Below are 21,637 nucleotides of genomic sequence, written 5' to 3'. Positions count from 1 at the left end.
TTCACATAATCTGCCAAAGCAACCTCATGTTTTCTTTTTGCCTTCCTGATTTCCTTTTTTAGTATTTTCTTACTTTTTCTATACTCTTCAAGTACCTCATTTGTTCCTAGTTGCCTATACCTGCTATATACCTCTCTCTGTTTCTTAAGCAGATCGCCAATATCCCTTGAAAACCAAGGTTCCCTATGCTTTTTAACTTTGCCTTTAATCCTGGCAGGAACATGCAAACTCTGTACTCTCAAAATTTCGCCTTTGAAGGCCTTCCACTTACTGAGCACATCCTTGCCAGAAAACAACTCATCCTAATCCACTCTTCCTAAATCCTTTCTTATTACCACAAAATTGGCCTTTCTCCAATTTAGAACCTCATCTCGAGGACCAGACCTGTCCTTATCCATAGGTAACTTGAAACCAATGACATTATGGTCACTGGACCCAAAATGCTCCCCTACACATACTTCTGTTACCTGACCTGTCTGGTTCCCTAATAGGAGATCAAGTATTGCATTCTCTTTCGTTGGTACCTCTATATATTGATTTAGAAAACTTTCCTGAACACATTTGACAAATTCCAAGCCATCCAGCCCTTTCACAGTGTGGGAGTCCCAGTCAATATGTGGAAAGTTAAAATCCCCTACTATCACAACTTTCTGTTTCTTACATCTGTCTGCTATCTCACTACAGATTTGTTCCTCCAATTCTCTCTGACTATTGGGCTGTCTATAATACAACCCTATTAGTGTGGCCACACCTTTCCTGTTCCTCAGCTCTACCCATATGGCCTCTGTAGATGAGCCCTCCGGGCTGTCCTGTCTCCACACAGCTGTGATACTTTCCCTGACTAGTAATACCACTCCTCCCCCTTTCATCCCTCCCCCTCTATCACGTCTGAAACAACGGAACCCCTGGACATTAAGCTGCCAGTCCTGCCCCTCCTGCATCCAAGTCTCACTAATAGCAATAATGTCATAATCCCACGTGTTAATCCACGCCCTAAACTCATCTGCCTTACCTACAATACTCCTTGCATTGAAATAGATGCACCTGAGAACATTTCTATCACGTACAAACCTTTGATTTCTGTTTATACTTGCAGTCCTCACATGATCTTTTTCCTCCTCCACCTCACTATCTGTTCTAACACTCTGGTTCCCCTCCCCCTGCAAATCTAGTTTAAACCCCCCGGAGCAGCACTATCAAACCTACCCGTAAGAATGTTTGTCCCCCTCCAGTTCAGGTGCAAACCATCCTGTCGGAACAGGTCCCACCTTCCCTGGAACAAAGCCCAATTGTCTAGAAACATGAAGCCCTCCCTCCTGCACCATTTCCTTAGCCACGTATTTAGCTGCATAATCCTATTTCTAGCCTCACTAGCTCGTGGCACGGGTAGCAATCCTGAGATTGCAACCTTGGAGGTCCTGTCCTTCACCTTTGCACCTAATTCTCTAAACTCTCTTTGCAGGACCTCCTCCCTTTTCCTATCCACGCCATTGGTCCCTACGTGGACCACGACATCTGGCTGCTCACCCTCCCTCCTGAGAATATCAAGAACTCGATCCGAGATATCGTGGACCCTGGCACCAGGGAGGCAACAGACCATCCGGGATTCTCAATCTCTCCCACAGAGCCTCCTATCTGTCCCCCTAACTATCGAATCCCCTATCACTACTGCTCTCTTCTTTTGCCTCCTTCCTTTCTGAGCTGAGGGTCCCGTCCCAGTGCCAGATTTCTTGATAGAATCTTAACTATTGTGATAGATCTCTATGCATATCAAATATGTGGATGAAGAAAAACAAATTGTTCTCCATTTCCATGTTAATGATGTAAAATGACCACTCACTATCTTCTCTGCAAGTCTTTGCCTTACATTCATTATCTTGTTTATTTTTGTATAATTTCATTTATTTCATCGAAGCTATGTTTCAGTTACTATCTTGTTTGCTTTAACACTTTCCACACCTTTTATTATTTGGGATGACGTCTGTATATTGTCTCTCCTTTAAATTCTCTACCAAGAATGAATTGTTCACTTGAGCCCCTACAGTCAAGTCCTGAAACTCACAGATTAATAGTCTCAACTATTTCTAAATAACATACGAATGTTTGCCATATGGACTTCCAGAAGGCATTTGATAAAGACTCTGATAGATCCATTAATGGATTTGGCTAAGAAATAAGTTCAAGTCTGTGATGCAAAAGACATTCATGCAGGCATCTCTCTTCAGCTTCACTAGTTCCAAATAACGATTATGTGCTGGTTGCTCTCAAATATCAACATGTAGGGTCAATAATCAATAAAAAATGGTCCAGTCTGCATGGAGGCCTGAACCCAGCAACATACCCAAAGCAGTTAGAGAGTTCCCTTGTGGGCTGTGAGTAAAAATAGCCCGCAAAAGGCTGCCATATAATATGACATAGAGGGTTCAAACCATAGTGCAACCGCAGTGTCTGAATAGCACTCCAGCTGTTTGGACAGATGTTGAAAGAGAATATTCAATTGAAAAGAAACTCTGCTCTCTTACCTGGCTTAACCCTTGACCCTCTGTCTTTACCTCACACCCATGACAGAAAATCACCTGATGAAGAATAAGCAACCAGAAATCCTTCGCTGATTTTCACCACAACAATTTGCTGGCCTTCTCATGGGAGTTCAAGGATCAATCATCTTCTTTGAAGTGTATTTTCAATCAGAATAACAGATACAAGATTTGACATACAGTCATTTCAAACTGTTTAGAAGAGTGAAGCAAATATGCCATAAATCAAGATAAATAAAGATATGCTTGACAGTATGATAAATATCTTCCTGTTCAATCTTCAAACTGTAAAGCTTCCAGGATGCTTTATTCTACAAGGAGGGCTGAATCCCTTTGCATTCCCTGGGATATCAAGCATGTTAAGATTATTGTATCATTTTCAGTTATCAAAGGTGTCAGGGGTTTCTCATATTCATGTCTCTGACTTTAACCACCTGGGCTTCCAATTCTTCCACTTCAATTACTCTATTCTTGTCACTTTGTCCATAGTCACATGAAATTCTGACATGACAATGTAAGGTTCCTCTGAGAGTTCAAAATTTCAGTACCACATGTATGAAACTTATTCAAGAATGTAGTTTATCTCTGTTGATTTACATACCTTGTGGTTAATTTGTAGGCATACTAAACATGATTGTGGTTTGGTAAGGATTTAGGTTAGGATGAAAGACATGAGGCCCATGCATTAAAATCACACATGTGTCACATCTGGGGCCTCATGAGTAGCTTGTCAAAAACCCAGTCACACCCAAGCTGAAGTCTCTAGAATTTTAGAGCACAGAAGCATTGGCTGCACAAGCCACTGTGTTTCTGCTTGTCTGGGAGCTATTTAGTCTCAAACTTCTGTTCTTTCTCCATAGCATTTACATTCTGTTTTTCAAATATTTATTCACCAATACAAAATCCAGTTCTAGAGTTTTATCTGGCAGGGCATTTCATTGGAAAAACAGTACCTTAAATTGTGCAACATGCCCTTGATGCTACAATGAAGTTTTGTTACTGGTCCATTGCTTAGTGTTTGTATTTTGGCTTTGAATTATCAGGCCAAATCCATAACACCGTTCACTCAAATGAACTTACAAAGGAAAAACAGAACATAGTTTAATTTATGTCCTCCAAAGGCTTAGATGAAATGTGCTCAAGTCATCCAATGGAGCTTGAGCCCACAACCTTCCGACTTACAGCACAACACAAAGTCAGAGTCGACACCTGCACATTCTTTATCCACACGTAAAATCTCAGAATTATCTGTGTATGGGATCTGAACAAAGAAATGGTTTGCAAGTACTTAAGTGGATTTGAAGCCAAATATGGTGAACCATGTTTGTTCAGAACTGCTACATTTCAATTTTACATCAGGATGATATTCAGTCATTAAATATTGATGGACACAGGAATTTAAACCGGGACTGATTTTAACTACCCTATCCTTTCATCTGACAGAAACTGGCAAACTCCTGGATGTGCCTGGATTCCTCTAAAGCAGATAACCTCTGCCACTGTGTCTGAAATCATGGAAGAATGAATAAAAAAGATTAATGATGATGATTGAAAAGAAACAGAAAAGGGGTACCTACCCAAATCCAATGGCCACCCAGTAGTTCCGAACACCTTGGTGTGGTCCAGCCATAGGAAGTATATCTGGTGTGTAAGTAATAGGTCCTGATATTATGTTAATTATGTCTGCTTTTTTCAAAACTGGGACCATATCCATAGCACATTCAACATTATCCATGATTCTATCCAAATCTGATTCAAAAAGTTCCTTCCCAAATCCTAGAACAGATGATTATACAGAAACATCTGAGTATCTATAGATTATAACACATCTCCTATGTGAATAGCCTATACATGAAATTCTGAATCTGGTTGACATGCACATGGTGAAAAAACAAAATGCTTTCATACAGATTATACACTCGCATATTGATGGATCCCCACAGCACTCAATCATCAAAGTTGTTTATCAATGCATGCTTACATTAGGATGCTGTTGAGGACAGAAATCAGTTTAGAGCTGACAAAAGAACTGGCTTGAATTAAGGCTGCTAGCAACAATCAGCTCATGTTAGAGTGACAGTGGGAGCTGGGTTGAATCAAGGTTGCCTAAAAGTGCCAGTTCTAGTCAGAGTATCATTAGTAGGATGGGACAGTCACTGGATTCAGGCCAGAAAAAAGGAACTATGTCTGCTTTCTTCAGCGTCATCCCGAATCACATAATGATTATCTATAAACCGTAACCATCAGCTGTATTGTACTTCACTCACCTCCATTCAAGTAAATACTGATCTGCAACTGCGGAGATTATTTCTTTTTCTACAAGCCAAACTGGACAATTTCATTCATTCTATAGTCCACAGTAAGTTCTCATTAAATAGATACAGGCTGAAGTTCTAGAGCACCCCTTGTCTATGAATTGGATAATTGGAGTATACAAAAATATTGAAACATAGAAAATAGGAGTAGGAATAGGCCATTCAGCCCTTCAAGTCTGCTCCCCCACTCAATCTGATCATGGCTGATCTTCTATCTTAATAGCCTGTCCTGGTCCTACCACGGAGACGCCACGGCCAAGAAAGTTCACCAGAACCTCTACTTCCTCAGGGGACTAAAGAAATGTGGCATGTCCCCTTTGTCACCCACCAACTTTTATCGATGCACCACAGAAAGCATCCTATCTGGAGCATCACGGCTTGGTATGGCAACTGCTCTGCCCGGGACCACAAGAGACTGCAGAGAGTTGTGGACACAGCTCTGCACATCATAGAAACCAGCTTCCCCACCATGGACTCTGTCTATACTTCTCACTGCCTTGGTAAAGCAGCCAGCATAATCAAAGACCCCACTCATCCTGGACATTCTCTTCTCTCCCCTCTTCCATCGGACAGAAGATACAAAAGCCTGAAAGCACGTACCACCAGGCTCAAGAACAGCTTCTATCCCACTGTAATGAAACTATTAAACGGTTCCTTTGTACGATAACATGGACTCTTGACCTCAGAATCTACCTTGTTATGACATTGCACCTTATTGTCTACCCACACTGCACTTTCTCTGTAGCTGTGACACTTTACTCTGCATTCTGTATTGTTTTACCTTGTACTACTTCAATGCACTATGTAATGAATTGATCTGTATGAACAGTATGCAAGATAAGTTTTTCACTGTAAAACTTGGTACATGTGACAATAATAAACCAATTCCAATATAATAGTTCCATTACTTTCCTTTAATGCATTTTGTGTCTAGAAATGTATCTATCTCCTTCTCAAATATATTCATCTCTATAGCCCTATGTGGTAGTGAATTCTACCAGTTCACCATTCTTGGGGTGAGAAAATCTCTCCTCACCTCAGTCCTAAATCACTTGCCCTTTAACCGGAGAATGTGACCCATCATTCTAGACACTGCAGTCAGGGAAAACATCCTCCCCACATTCAGTCAGTCCAGCCCTATCAGAACCTTGTAAGTTTCAATTAGAACCCCTCTCATTCTTCTAAACTCTTGTAAATACAAACCTAGTGTGCTCTGCTCAATGCTTCTAAGAATAATGTTCAAACAAAGCTAGAAGCCCACTGCCCTGAAAATCATTCTACAATCAGCAAGAAAACAAAAACTGCTCAGTGTGTGCCATTAACTTAAGAGTCATAGAATCACACAGCACAGAAAGAATCCCTTCAACCCACCATGTCTATGCGTTGAGGATTCACATGCTTGTCTAGATACTTCTTAGATGTTGTGAGTCTCTGCCTTCACCACCCCCCAAGATGCACTGTGGATTTCAACCTACCTCTAAGTGAAAAACTTCTTCCTCAGATCCCCTTAAAATCTTCTACCCCTTACCTTAGACTTATTCCATTAGTTTCAGACACCCTGCTATGGAAAGAATTTCTTACTAGCCATGTCTATGCTCCTCATACTTCTGTATAGCTTAGTCAGGTTCCCTCTCAGCCTCCTCTGCCCGAAGGAAAGCAAACTCAGCCTATCCAATCTCTTCTCATAACTGAAACACTCCAATCCAGGCAACATCCTGGTGAATTTCTTCTGCACCATCTTAAGTCCAATTACCTCATTCCCATAGTGTGGTAACCAGAACTGTACACAGTACTCCAGTTGTGGCTTAGCCAATGTGTTATGTAGTTATACCATAACCACTAATAACCTTCCATGCCCCAAGTAATGAAGACAAGTATTCCATATGCCATCTTAACCACCTTATCTGTGCTGCCACCTTCAGGGATCCTTGGATTTGAACACCAAAGTCCCTCTGTTCCTCAACACTCCCTAGGGGCCTACCACTCACAACCTGTCCTGTTCTTATTAATTCTCCTATAATGCATCACTTCACACTTATCAGCATTAAATTCCATCTGCTATTGCTCTGTCCATCTTACCAACCTTCCATACTCACATTATGCTCCACGTCTATGCTGGCAGCGCTCATCTCTACCTCACCACCACTTCTCTCAACTCTTTCATTGCCTCAGGTAAGTCTGGCATCATATTCTGGATGAGTGACAATTTTCTCAAAGAAAATATTTTGTAGGGCAAAGTCAGTATTTTCAATAGTCTTCAAAACTCACTTTATGCTCCTCACTATCCTCCCAAAAAAAGCTGTTGGAATCTTTGATATACTATTTCATAGTGAACTGAGCTTTCTACCTGTCTTCTTTTCATCAAAAAGACCACCCACTTTCACTTCTGTAAAACACACCTCTCCAACTAATATACAATATATATTGTATATAACATATAATAGCCTAAAAATTGAATTAGGCAAAATATTATATATGGATGATAAGTGTCAACTCGAACAAAATTACTTTTTGCACATGTTTTAAGCGCACTCATTTCAGTCAGAAGTCCTACCCCATCAGGAGTTTGGACTGGGGAAAATATGTTGCAATTCAGCCTATTGCTATTTCTTCATTGTACTTCAAGCATAGCATGTGTTTTGGTTCTCATTCACAGTTAAGGAAGGAGGTTATCATGCAGCAAGGCAGGACCAGTCCTTAAAGGGTTCCCACTAGAACATCACTATTTTTCTCGATGGTCAGCAAACGTTCAATGGGCCGAAGGGCCAGTTTGTGTGTTGTATCTCTTTATGACTCTATCTTCAGTGACTCCCCTACAATGGTTTATATGTGCTGCCTGCTTGCTGACAACTCTGATAAAAACCATAGAATCTGTGCACTGGATCTATGATCTGTGGAACCAATGATCACAGATCCAGTGCACAGGTACCATGCAAGCCGTCCGCAGCACTGTGCCTGTTAGGCTGTTCCATAGCATGACTGCCCCCATCACACCACCCTGCAACATTTAAACCTTTCTATCTCCAAATTCACCCCTCACCCCTTGATTTTCCTTTTCCCTTTCCATTTTACCCCCTCCCTCGCTATGGTTTCTCAACTCCTTGACAGTCTATGTCGCTGCATGAAGAGTTTACTTTACGATTACTGACCCACCTCCCAGCATGAAAATGAGATGACAGCAAAGACCTGCTGTTTTTGGACACACAAGTTCTACCCTTTGCAAATGGGAGAAAACCACAATAGAGAATCCATAAATTGAGGACACCACAACTTTGTAACTTCTTTGGTGACCCTTATTTGGTATTAGCACAAAAGCAGCACCCATTTTGCTCACTGGAAATGGGTAAAATCTGATTTCTTGGCCAGTATGTTGTGTGCATGCATCACTCTTGTGTTTAGTGTCCAATATTGGCACCTGAACTACCAAGTATAAAAGTTTTGTCCATGTGTTCAAATCTCTGCATGAGCTCTGCATTCGTTGAACTCTGATTTCTTATACGTTCCCAACTCCACTTATAACACAACACACACAAAGTGCTGGAGGAGCTCAGCAGGTCAGGCAGCCTCTATGGAGAGAAACGAACAGTCGATGTTCCCTTCATCAGGTAGAAGCCAGAATAAAAGGGTAGGGGGAGGGGGAGGAGCACAAGGATAGGTGAGTCCAGGTGAGGGGGGAAGGTAGGTAGGTGGAGGGGGGGGGAAGAGAATGATGTGAGAAGCTGGGAGGTGATTGGTGGAAGAGGCAAAGGGCTGAAGAAGGAGGAATCTGATATGAGAGGATAGAGGACCATGGAATAAAGGGAAGAAGGTGGGCAGGTCATGAGTGCAGGGGAGGGGAAAGAGAAGGGGTAAAGGGGCCACAGGAATGAGGGAAAACAAAGAAAAAAATGGGGGGGGGAGGAAGGAAAACAGAGGGGAGTGGTTACTGGAAGTTAGAGAAATCGATGTTGATGCCGTCAGGTTGGAAACTACCAAGACTGAATATGAGGTGTTGCTCCTCCAACCTGCTTTCAGCCTCAACATGGCAGTACAGGAGGCTGTGGATTGACACCACTAGTAACCAGGTCGTCAACATCTATGCCCTAAGCATTGCAGCTCCTTCCTTCCCTGGCTTACTATTCTCCTTTAACAGTGTCCTTAAAAATACCCCACTGGCCAGGCTTTTAGTTATCTACCTTATTATCTCCTTCTTTGGCTCTGTATTAAATTATGATTATGTTCCTGTGAAGTGACTTGAGTTATTTTAGTACATTAAAGGAACAGACATGAAGCCAATTATAAAAACAAAGTTCTGGAAATACTCAGCATATCAGGCAGCATTGTTATTTCAGAAGGGTGAGTAAAATAATATACTGGTGGAATCCAGAAGCAAAAGTGTAGGGGCACAGAGAGGTGAGCAAAAAGAGCTGAACAAAATGGGCAATAGGGACTGGGGTGGGCAGGGTGGGGGTTGACAATCATGGCTGGTTGTACGTCAGTTATTGGGGCTGGGTAGGGATAGGTAATCGAGAGGGGTATGGCGCATGTGCGAGGTTACTGCACATGGGTTAGCATGGTTCTTAATCAAGGCTGTAGGAGGCTGGAAGTTTCCTTGAAGGACCAGGGAAACACTCTTGTTCCTCCTGGTTCACAAGGAGCATTGCCAATTTTCAGACCCCTTCATCATAGCAAGAAGTTCAGATATCCTAAGCTCAATTTCAATCTTTAACCCAACTCAACTTCATCCAATACCAAGCCCATTGAGGTGAATTAGTAGTATTGATTTTTATGCATACTTCAATGTTTATATGTAATGTACATAAAAGTCAAGGTAATTATGTGGGAAAATTTTCTCCTTCAATGTTTGTATGCAATGTAGCATGTAACTGATATTTTACATCAAATTATAACATCCTCTTTTACCTGGTGGGACACCATCTGTTAACCAAGAGTCCTGTATCATCATCTTCTCCTTATCTTCATAGGGGCCAAAAAGTAGACCATCGCGCTCCTGGCGCAGATAGTAGGAGCCTTCCAGGTCACGGAGAACAGGGAGCTCATGTTTCAGTGATTTCACCTCTGGGATTGTTGAGGTGATGACATACTGATGGTGGACAGGGACAAGAGGGTGATCCAATCCAATCATCTTTCCAACTTCACGGGCCCAAAATCCTATACCAAGAGCAGCAGGAAATATTAGCTCTACCTTTTATTCAGTCAAAACCAATGTGGCAGAAGTGTTGAGTTACCAAACAAGCCCACATTCAGATTAGCATTGTCTGGAGTGAATGCTTAACAATTATTTAATTGATAAGCAAATTTCGATATCATATTATTAAAATTATTAAATAAGAAGCTTATAGTTTTAAATTACTGTACCATCTGATAGTTTAAAAATTCTCAATGAGATTAACCGAATGGAAAAAGAGTAACATTATCTTACACAAATTAAATACAAGAGATTGCAGAAGGCAAAAGTAAAATGAGGTTGTAATCCACCACCACTGCCTGGGATTGAATGGTGAAAATTACCTCCATACCATCTAAAGAAAATGCGGACAAAGAGAAATGCTGTTGTAACAAGAAAGTTCAAATTTAATGGAACAATAAGAAAAAATACTGGAAATGATTGTGTTTGGAAGCATCAGGAATCACAAACCTGTTATGCCATTCAATGTTATCATGACAGCTATGTTTAGTTATTCCTTTCACCTGCCTTAGTTTTGTAGGCCTTAATATTGATGCCTAGAGAAAAATAAATAAATCTCAAATTTAACACTATAACGTTTGGCCTACTCTTTTGTATGGGAGAGACTTTTACACTTCTGCCATCCCGTATCTAAATAAATGTCTCCTCTCTTGAACAGCCCTTGTTCTTACCACCAAAGAAAATATTTCTATCTTCACTATTAATTTCTTTCAAAATCACATAATTTTTCATCAAATCACCACACAAATTTCTAAATTTTGGGAAATATGAAAATGACTAATGTAACCTTAACTCTTTGAACCCACTAATACCTTTGTGAATCAGTGTTGCGTTCCTGATTCTAACCAACTGTATTGGTAACAAAACCAACCTCTCTTTATATTTTAACCCTTTAGGTAGAAAGGCTGACATTCCATTAGTCTAAAAATTACTGTTTGAACCTGGCATCATCATATATTAGTGATGTGTACATGGAACTCTAAATCTCTTTGGATCTCCATTGTTCCTGGATATTCATCATATAATCCTGATTGTCATGTTTTTGATCTGCATCCTCCCTTACTAAAGTTGTAATAATACTTTGAATGAATTAGGCTATTCTTTCTCCTCTACCCCTTTTCCAGTCCTTTCTAAAGATCTGATTAAATGGATGATTTAACTCCCATTCATGATCAGTTTGCGACCATTTCTCAGAAATGACCACGTCATACTTTCAAGGAGCAAGTGGATCAGAAGCCACCTTAAGCTTACTTCAGGAAACACTTGAATTAAAAAAAACTTGGTTTCCTCTGTCACAAATATTTCATCTGGATTTGGTAAATACTGCAAAGGCTGTTAAATTTCTTCTTTCTTCTTTCTTCTCCCCCATGTTTAAATCAACAGTGCCGACAAGTGGTAAGATTAAAATGGCTGGAGTAGCACCGACAAGAAGCAGATGTCAGTTGATGATCTGCTCAGCTAAATTCCAATTGAAGCTGCATTACACAGGGAACCAGCTTCACATTTCCAGAGCAAGGAGAGAAAAAAAATTCAAGAGAGGGAAACCATATTTTCATAATATTTATTGTCCTTGGCTGCCAACTACTGGAGATCTTAACTCTAGGGTGTAGATTTACAAGGATATGTGCAGCTCACCTCAAAGTGGCTAGGAACACATTCAGATCACAGCAGAACTGACTATGCTTTAGTAATCTTATTAGTTTAAATATCAATGGGGTTTGCTCAGATAGTTCATTGGAAAGATATATCCAACTATGTTTCTGCACAGCTTACTTTGAATTTTAGTAGAAGCGGATAAGTTTGCTGGATAAGTTTACTCTGCTTGACATGAACACTCAGATTCAATGCTTTCAGTGATGACACTGGGTCTTTCTGTCCCTCAACTTCCGTTTCCAGAAGCATGCAAAGGCAACTCCCCTTCTAAGATAAATGTAGGAAATGCAACAAACTACCATCATTTTGATTACCTTCTCAAGCTAGGTAATAGCACACCACCAGAGTTATCAAGCACTGGAATCTTTACTTCAGTACATCTAAGCGCATGATATTTATATACCCAGGGCCTCATAATATTTTCTACCAGCTGTGTAAATATATTTTTCACTGGTGTATAAGCTATGCACAGGCATCAAGTAGCCCATTAACTCTTCTGAATATTCTGTAAAGTAGTAGTACAGTCAACTGCCATAGAATAAGTATGTTTTAGCAGCTTTCAGGGTCCCTGGCACTCATGTACATGATGTGGCACATCACATGCTCAGCCTGCATGATAAATTTAATCCCTTCCTATTCAATAAAACAGCACATTTTGGGGATCTGAGAGGGAATTTTTTCACATGAAGAGTGCTATGAATCTAGAACATATTGCCTGGGGAGGTGGTGGAGGCAGGTATGCTAACAACATTTAAGAAGCACTTAGATAAGCACTTGAATCATCAAGGCATAGAAGTCTGTGCACCAAATGCAGGTAAATGGGACTGGAATGGATAAGTACAATGGTTGACATGGACATGGTGGGCCAGAGGTCGTGTTTCTGTGCTGTACAATTCTATATCTCTATATGAAACTTGGTATTCTCAAAAAAACAACCACACTGAAAAATGAAGCGCTCTTTCTTGCTGCTGGATTTCTTCCTATGTAAAAATACTAAAGTCCTTTGCCTTGGCAAACAAAACATCAGTGAACTGTATTTGTTTGTATGCTGCAACTTGTGAACAAGCTGATATTGACAGATGACCACTGAGGCAGACTGAAAGGAGCTGATCTGAAACAGGTCCAAACACGACTTTTAGTGCCATGTTGAAGTCCATCTATTTGTGGCTGTGCGTGTAGGACAGGCTACACAAGGTGGCACATTCCAAGGTTTCCTTCCTTATAAAGTAGATAAAAAAATTTGATATATTTGGACATCCTTACTGGCTGAAGTGTTGTGTATGCACGCACCTCAATAGAAATGGATTGAGTCAATCCATTGTCTATTTAGGTGACCCTGACTTTACACAATTAACCAGATCTTCCCTTTATCTCTAGTTCACCTCCTACTTTTGCAAGCAACACACAAAGTGCTGGAGGAACTCAGCAGGTCAGGCAGCATCTGTGGAGGAGAATGGATGGTTGACAATTTGGGTCAAGATCCTTCATCTGGACTAAAAGATAGAAGGGAGATAGCCAGTATCAATAGGTAGAAGGAAGGTGTGAATTTTTTCCTCCAGTTCGTCCAGCGCTTTGTGTGTTGCTCCAGATTCCAGCATCTGCAGTCTCCTGTGTCTCCTACTTTCTCAACTCTGTTTGCATCAAGCAGTTGGCCATCCAACTCCCCCCCACCTCCCCACCCGGCCCACATGTCATTGGTAACGGTTCTCTCCCTCTTTCTCCTCAGGTACTGTATCCTCATCTTCAAACCTGCTGACATCATACCTCTCCACAAAAAAGCTTCTGTCCACGCGAACCACTCAAATCAGGTTTATCCATTCTGTCAGAGTACTTAAAATTCTCTTACAAGAGTTATTAATGACTCCAATGTGAGTGTGACAAAGATTAATCCTCCTCATTCATCCTGACCCTTCACCAGCCTTGATGCCAGATTGATTCCTGGAATGAAGGGATTGTTTTAAGAAAAGATTGAGTTGATTGAGCCTATAGTCTCTGGAATTTAGAACAACGAGGTGAACTTTTTGAGACATAAACGATTCTGAGGGGGCTTAACAGAGTAGATGTCAAGAGAATTCTCCTCCCACTCTGTTTCAACAACTTGATGAGACTGCACACATCTCATTATATTCTTATATATCCAGTCATAGCCAGAGAATCACCTGCAATGGCCTCCCTTCCTTAGCCCATATCACTACCTTTGTTATCCAGCATGGATGTGTCTAGGCCATGTCCTATACCTCACTTAAATATTACCTCTTTACATTGTCACCTGAAAACACAGTGACCTAGAATTTCTGTCCCTCAAAAGGCATGTTAAAGTTGAGCTGCGCAGGATATTCTCAGCAGTGTTTTTCTATTATCTAAAAATCTATCTCAGTCTTAAATATACTAAATAACACAACATTCATCGTTCTCACAGATTGGGTGATCACTTTGCGCTCAGTCCGCAGGAGTGACCTTGAGTTTCTGGTTATCTGACATTTTAATTCACCATCCCAATCCCACTCTGACCTCTCTGTCTGTGGCCTCCTGCACTGTTACAATGAGGCCCAACATAAGCTTGAAGAACAACACCTCATTTTTTGTCTGGGCACATTGCAACATGCAGGACTCAATATTGAGTTCTTCAACTTCAGATAATTTGCTCTTTCTTTCTCTTCGCATCAGCACTGGCCACTTGTTCATCCCATTCCTCTCCCTCTTTTTTTCTTTCATTTGTATATTCTGGCCTGCTCAGCGTGGCCTAGTAGGCCAATATAACATCAACCAGATTTCACGACATTAGGAACACATCATACAGACAAAGGAGTTTAATGGTCCATTCAATAGCTGTCCATCATTTCACCCTATTATCGACATTTGCTTTGTTCCCCCCATTGCCCTTGCCCACCTTCTCTGATAGCTAGACCCACTTGCTTTCTCTCTTTCTCAGTTCTGATGAAGGGTCTTCAATCTGAAGTTTAATACAGCTGCAACATGACTTCCCAACTTCTATACTCAGTGCCCTGACCAATGAAAGCAAGCATGCTGTATACCTTCTTCACCACCCTATCTACCTGTGTTGCCACTTTCAGGGAACTACACACATGATCCCACTGTACTCCAATCCTCCTAAGGGTCCTGCCATTTACTGTGTTCTTTCCCCTTACATTTGACCTTACAAAGTACAACCCCTCACACTTTTTCAGATTAAACTCCATCTGCCATTTCTCTACCCAAATTTGTAACTGATATATCTTGCCATATCCTGCCATATCTTTTGACAACCTTCCCCACTATCTGCAATTCCACCATTTTTTGTGCAATCTGCAAACTGGCTAATCAGACCACCCATGTTTTTGTCCAAGTCATTTATATGTATTACAAACAACCGAGGCCCTAGCACTGATCCTTGCAGAACGACAATGTTCACAGACCTCCAGTCAGAATAACACCTCTCCACCACTACCCACTGTCTTCTATGATCAAGCCAATTTTGTATCAACCTACCAACTCATCTTGGATCCTATGTGTCTTAATCTTCTGGATCAGTCTACCATGAGGGACCTTGTCAAATGCTTTACTGAAGTCCATGTAGATAACATCCTTCCCTACTCTCATCAATCATCTTGCCTACATCGGCATCCTGAGATCTCATCAGAGTCAGGGGACTTATCCACCTTAATGTTCTTCAAGAGACCTAACACCTCCTCCTTCTTAATAGCAACATGACCTAGAATATAAACATAGCTCTTCCTGATCTCACTATCATCCATGTCCTTCTCCTTGGTGAATACCAACATGAAATACTTGTTTAGTACCTCACCCACTTCCTCTGGATCCAGGCATAAATTCCCTCCTTTATCCTTGAAGGGACCTACCCTTTCCCTAGTTACCCTCTTATTTGTAATATATGTATAAAATGCCTTGGGATTTTCCTTAATCCTACTTGCCAAGGACATTTCATCGCCCTTTTTAGCCCTTCTGATTCCCAGTTTAAGTTATTTCGTGCTTCCGTTATGTTATCTAAGCCTTCCATGTACTTCCTTCATGTTTTTGACTAAACTTACATCTCTTGTCATCCAAGATTCCAGAACCTTGCCACCCTTGTCTTTCATCTTCACAAGAACATGCTGGTCTTGAATTTTAGCCAGCTGGTCTTTAAAGACTCCCACACGTCAGATGTGGATTTACCCAGTAACGAGTGTTCCCAATCTACTCTCCCCAGTTCCTGTCTAATACTGTTGTAATTAGCCCTCCCCCAATTTAGCACTTTCCCTGAGGTCCAGCCTTATCCTTGTCCAAACTATCATAAAATTTACAGAGTTATGATCACTGTTCTCAAAATTCTCTCTGACTGAAATTCCTAACACCTGGACAAGCTCACTTCCCAATACAAGTTCTAGTATGGCCCTTTCCCTGATTGGACTATCTACGGTCCCATGCACTTCATTATTCGCAAATTGAAGCACATTTTGAAATGCCAAGGCCATTATCTCTGGAATTTGGTCCCTAAATCTTCCCTTTCCCTTTAAAACTCACCTCTATGGCCTAGGTTTTCACATTGTCATGCAGCTCAGGGTCAAAATTTGTTTAACAATTTAGTGAAGCACCTTGGGACATTCTGCTATGCTAAATAAATGTAAGTAGCAGTTGCCTTTTTGTTACACAGTTATCACCCATTTTGGAGGATAAGGAAAGCAGCCACATAGTGGGTTTAAATCAGTGATGGACTGAATGGAAGATCACATTAATGTTACTACAAGCCATCATTCTTGTTTGTGAAGATGCTTAGTTTCACCCAAGAAATGGAAGTGAATATCATTTAGGATTCCTAAACCAGTAATTCTTGCTAAAAGTTCAATCAAACTAATAGATTCAACTTTGTTGTATTGATGACCCTGATGTCAAATGAACTATCAATACTTGCTGTCAAGCATTACATATGAATAACAAATATAAAAGTAAGGTACTAAGTTTGACTAATAGTCTTGGAACCACTTAAAGGAAAGAGAAGATAGGGTGAATGTTGAGGGGGGAAAAATGCCAATTGCTTGCATTAGTCAAAACACCATTACTTTCAGGAGACTAGAATCGGAGAGATGAAAAGAGGAGAAATGTAAGGCTCAGTAATCACAGGCCCTTATGTGTATACTACATCTTATTTCACTAAATAGTGGCTCACACGGATGGTTTAAAAAAGGAAGAAGCTTATTCAGCAACTTCAAGATAGCCAGCACTAGCACATTCCGTAAACAACAGCTGGCATTTTCTTTCAGTTGGACAGATGACGAGTGCAAACATGTTCAAGGATTTGAAGGGAATAAATAAGTAACCAGTAAATTGCATTTTCCAACAATGTTAGTGAGTGGTTTGTAACAACAGTAATATTATAACTTAGTTTAGCTTATCAAAGAAAGCTGTGATTCACTCTGTCCTGTGTTGTAAAAAAGAAAGACTTGCATTCATATAACAAGTTGTTTTCCATTCAATGAAGAAATATTTGAAGTATAGTAACAATCTTAATGTAAGAAAAATGGCAACGTGTGTAACTTGTGCATAGACAGTCCCACTTGATAATGATCAGATAATCAATTCTTCATTAGCACTGATTATGATGCAAACATTGGTCAAGACAACAGGGTAGCTTCTACTTTTCTCTACAGTAGTACCACGGGAACTTTTACAGCCACTCGAGTAAGCAAACAGGGCCTTGTAAAACATCTAACCTGAAAAATGGAACTTCTAGTGAGCATTCTCTCAGTTTTGTTCTCAAGCCTCTGTGTTGAATTTTGTTCTCAAATCTCTACTGAATTTTCTAATTCACACGTGAAAGTATTCGCAGCTGAGCCTTGGCTTATTCTGAGATTATGCCCTCTGGTTCTGGGCACCCCCATGAAAGGAAACATCCTCTCGACATTTAGAGTTATAGAGCTGTATGGCACAGAAATGGGCCCTTTGGCCCACCACATCCATGCCAACCTTTTTGCCCATCTACACTAATCTCACTTGCCTGCATTTGGATCCTATGCTACCATGCCTTGCCTATTTATGTGCCTGCCTAAATGTTTTTTAAACATTGTAATTGAATCTGATTCCACCATCTCCTCTGGCGGTGTGTTCCAGAAATCAACCATTCTCTGTACAAAAAACTTACCCATAAGATCCTTTCCTACCTCTCACCTTTATACTAGGCTCGCTTGTTTTTTAACTCTACCTAGACCACTAAGAATCATATAGAATTCAATAAGGTCACCTCTTATTCTTCTAAACTCCAATGAGTAGAGTACCAACCTGTTGAACCTTTCCTCATAATACAACCCCTCCATATCTGGGATCATCCAAGTGAATTTTCTCTGAACCACCTCAAATAATATCTTTCTTTAAATAGGGGGACCAAAACCATTCACAGTGCTCTTGATGAGGTATAACTAGTGCCTTGTACAATTGCAATATATCTTTCCAACTTTTATACTCCAAACCCTTTGAAATTGGGGCCAACATTCCACTGTAGATGGGCAAAAAGGTCAGCACAGAGATAGGTCAACAACTCTATGGCTCTTCTGTGCTGTATAATTCTATGGTTCTATTTCCTGCTTCACTTATGTGCTAACTTTCTTTGTCTGATGCACAAGGATCCCCATATCTCTTTGTGATGTGGCTTTGTGCAATTTTTCTCCACTTAAATAACAATATTCTTCTGTTTTTTTTTTAAAAATCAACATCTCCTCATTTTCCCACATTATAATCCATTTGTTGCTCACCTAACCTGACACCCCTCTGTAAAGTGTTTGCATCCCTTTTCATCTTCCCTTTCCACTAGTGTCACCTCAAACGTGTGATAATATTGTACTGATCATTTAGGTATTTTGCAATGTATGCCATAGAAACAAAAGGCATTTGGAACTGGGAACATGAAGTACATTATGTTTTGTTGCTTAAAATTAAAAGATTGTGGTCATTTAAAGATAAGTTGTTACATTTAGGGGGAAATATTGAAACAACTTTAAGGCTCAAAAATGGTGGCACAAGCTCTAGCTATTGTGTGGGAATAATGAATATTTGGTGGGTTGAATCACTGAACCATTAACATAGAAATATACAATGGAGTCCATGAGCAAAGGACGGCCATTGTCTATCAGCCCTGTTTCATCTGCAGCAAAGTGAACATTTGAAGACATCAAGTGAGTTCACAAAGGCTTACCCTGACTGGACCCCAGAAGACACTGCCTGGAAGATTGAAGGGTATCATGTCTGCCAGACAGCTGACGTAATGCAATCTTTGTATGTAGAAATTGGCACAGGAGAACACAGCACAATTTAACAAATCTGGCATGGTAAAACGAACCAACAATCTGTGTACAGTCCACAGCACTTACAGCAAGTTCATTGTTGTAAATGTTGTGTATCCACAATTCATGATGGCCTTTGTAATGCTAATGAAACTTAAAAATAATTTTTTTTTGTTGTCCTTTAGCTCTGCTGTTGCTATTGAGTTGAATTTGTACCTAAATATTAATGTTATGATTGAGACAAGGTATCCTGGAAGGAAAAAAAACATTGTTAATTAACTCTAGGGCTGCAAAAATCACTATGTGGTGTGCACTCTGTATTTAGCACACAGTCCTTGCATACATGCCATAAAAGCAGAATTCACACCAAAAGGCCTTCAAACAGAGCCCGTCACTTCTGATCCCAGCATTTGTGTCACTAATTACTGCACTTATTAAACTTATGAAGTATTTTAAATTTTTGACAGGTTTTCCTAATCACATCAGAAGTTTTTGTTTCAAGAAAATGAATCAACTACCTGATGAAAAGATTTATTTTTAACTGCCCTATGAAGATGGTTTTTGAGGCTTTGATGTACGTGTTGTCACTAGACACTATAAGTGTAATACAAAGGACCTATAATGGTATCTGATCAGTCTGACTCGACTTTCATTTCATGCACAAATTGAGCCACCAGTTGGCTGCAACACTCTTTTACAGCAAACATATTATTTGGAAAGTGACCATTTGGTTTTGGTAGCAGTCACACTTAGGTCATGTTTTTAATGTAGATATAGTTAAGTGACTGATCTTCCAGCATACTTAATTTTTGTTTTCATACTTAGAAAGCTACTCTTTCTCATTCTGTCTGTGCAGGTAAATTGTTTCAAATGCTCATAATTTGATGTTGCATTTTGTTCCATTACATAATTAACTTGCAGTATGCTCATCCTGTTCTACCAGATGCCATCTATTATGGATATTGGTTCACATTCTATTTTCAGCTAAAGAACCTGCTGCAGACAGGAAAAAACGTCATTAATGTTCCAGCCTTTCATTCTCAGAGCCAAAACATCATTCCCTCCCTTTTCAGGCATGTTGCAGCAAATGGCTCCTACACCTTTACTTTTGATGCTTCATGCATCCTAAATACAGAGATCCACTCACAGAAACTTTCCTTCATATCTACTTGGACCACCTTATAAGTTATTCTCTTATTTTCTGACAGTTAACATGATACATTTGTACTGCACAGCATAGATGCCAGGGATTAGTGGTTTCCTCTGTCAGCTGGTACGGTTATGCTGTCAGGAACTTGCACAGAATAGCAATATAATCAAAGTCTTTTAGAAAAGCTTCTTATGGAGCAAATCATTGTAGTTCTGCTCTCCATGCTAATCAAAATTATTAGTGACAGTTTAAGCAATGAATAGTAAGATCACATGTTGTTCTTAGATGTATGAAGTTCAGCTGTCAAGTGTACTAGCTACCTGGGAAAAATAAGACTGGCAGAGCAGTTGCATCAGAAATGTGGAAATCTAAAGATGATTTTGTATTTACTGCTGCATTATAAATTGCTCTGAACAGTCAACAGTATTCATTTTTCCATGCTAGCAGAAGTCATAATTAAAAGGTGTTTTCACTCAATGTATTTCTGTGGAGCTGAGTAAAGAAAGTATCCTGATCAAACAATTTTAAAAATGAAGTTTATTTGAGAACAGAATTGCATTAAGCAGCTGCACTACCATCTCTCTGACATCCCCTTGGAATAATATTCTTATTGAGTCAGGAAGACTCAACATTCAATAGTAGCCTACTATGCCTTGAATCGCCAAGGCATAGTAGGCTACAGACCAAGTGCTGGTAAATGGGATTACTATAGATAGGTATTTGATGGTCAGCATGGACATGGTGGCCCAAAGAGCCTGTTTCTATACTATATGACTCTATGACCAAACTGGTTTGCACAGCTATGTTGCAGATTATTTTCTGGTTTAATAATGTTCAATTCATTTGGAACACACATCAACTTATATCATAAATTATGAAATAAGCTCTCAAAACTGGTTGCAAGGCAATAATATTCCCTGTGTAGCAAACTTTTTCAGCACTTTTTGCAATTGCTGAAGTCAGGTCCCTGAGGCCTGCCCTATTGCAGTTGTTACTGGTTTCATCTCTCTGGTACGAACATAAAAAAACATCTTTATGAGCAATTTTCATCAACACTGAGTTGAAGTTACAACCTTGACATTGCTACATCTGTTGTTTATCATGCAATGCACTGTGAACTTAACATGTACCTGTATTTATTCAAGGACATGTTTTGTTTTCATTCCTGATAGCTAATACAGCTCATTCCATTGATACATATGTTAATGCATATAATTTTTAAAGCATTGTTCAATTTTCTAAAATATTGTAATGTCTATTGTTGTAAATTGTTAATAGAAAGCATTCTGAATTTTAAGTAGTATATTTGGACAGTTATCCAGGTTTATTCTATCTTAGTGTTAATTTCTGGTTTTAACATGAGTAACAACATGCAGGGTGAAAAAAATAGCTTTAGGTTGATTGAAATTAATACTAAGAGGTCAAGATAATGTCTTTCAAGACTCTTGGTCAAGAATCAATGGCACAGTGACCCTGACATTTAGTGGACCATTGCCATAATTAGAGCAGAGTTTGGGAAATCT

At 39.9% G+C, this 21,637-nt stretch overlaps 1 protein-coding gene across 1 annotated transcript in view; it reads right to left on the bottom strand.

Moving 5' to 3' along the window:
- The window catches only part of dmgdh (dimethylglycine dehydrogenase), an 86,924-nt gene that overhangs the window by 43,518 nt on the left and 21,769 nt on the right, over nt 1-21,637 (bottom strand). Inside the window, exons 6-7 of the mRNA XM_052020677.1 lie at nt 9,755-10,003; nt 4,115-4,313 (exon numbers count right to left, since the gene is read on the bottom strand). Coding sequence (XP_051876637.1) covers nt 4,115-4,313; nt 9,755-10,003 — 448 coding nt within the window. The remainder of the gene's footprint in view (nt 1-4,114; nt 4,314-9,754; nt 10,004-21,637) is intronic.

Source organism: Pristis pectinata, chromosome 7, assembly GCF_009764475.1.
Source record: "Pristis pectinata isolate sPriPec2 chromosome 7, sPriPec2.1.pri, whole genome shotgun sequence".
Taxonomy (NCBI): Eukaryota; Metazoa; Chordata; class Chondrichthyes; order Rhinopristiformes; family Pristidae; genus Pristis; species Pristis pectinata.
The sequence above is the reverse complement of the archived record's forward strand: the minus strand, read 5'-3'. Positions and strand labels throughout refer to the sequence as shown.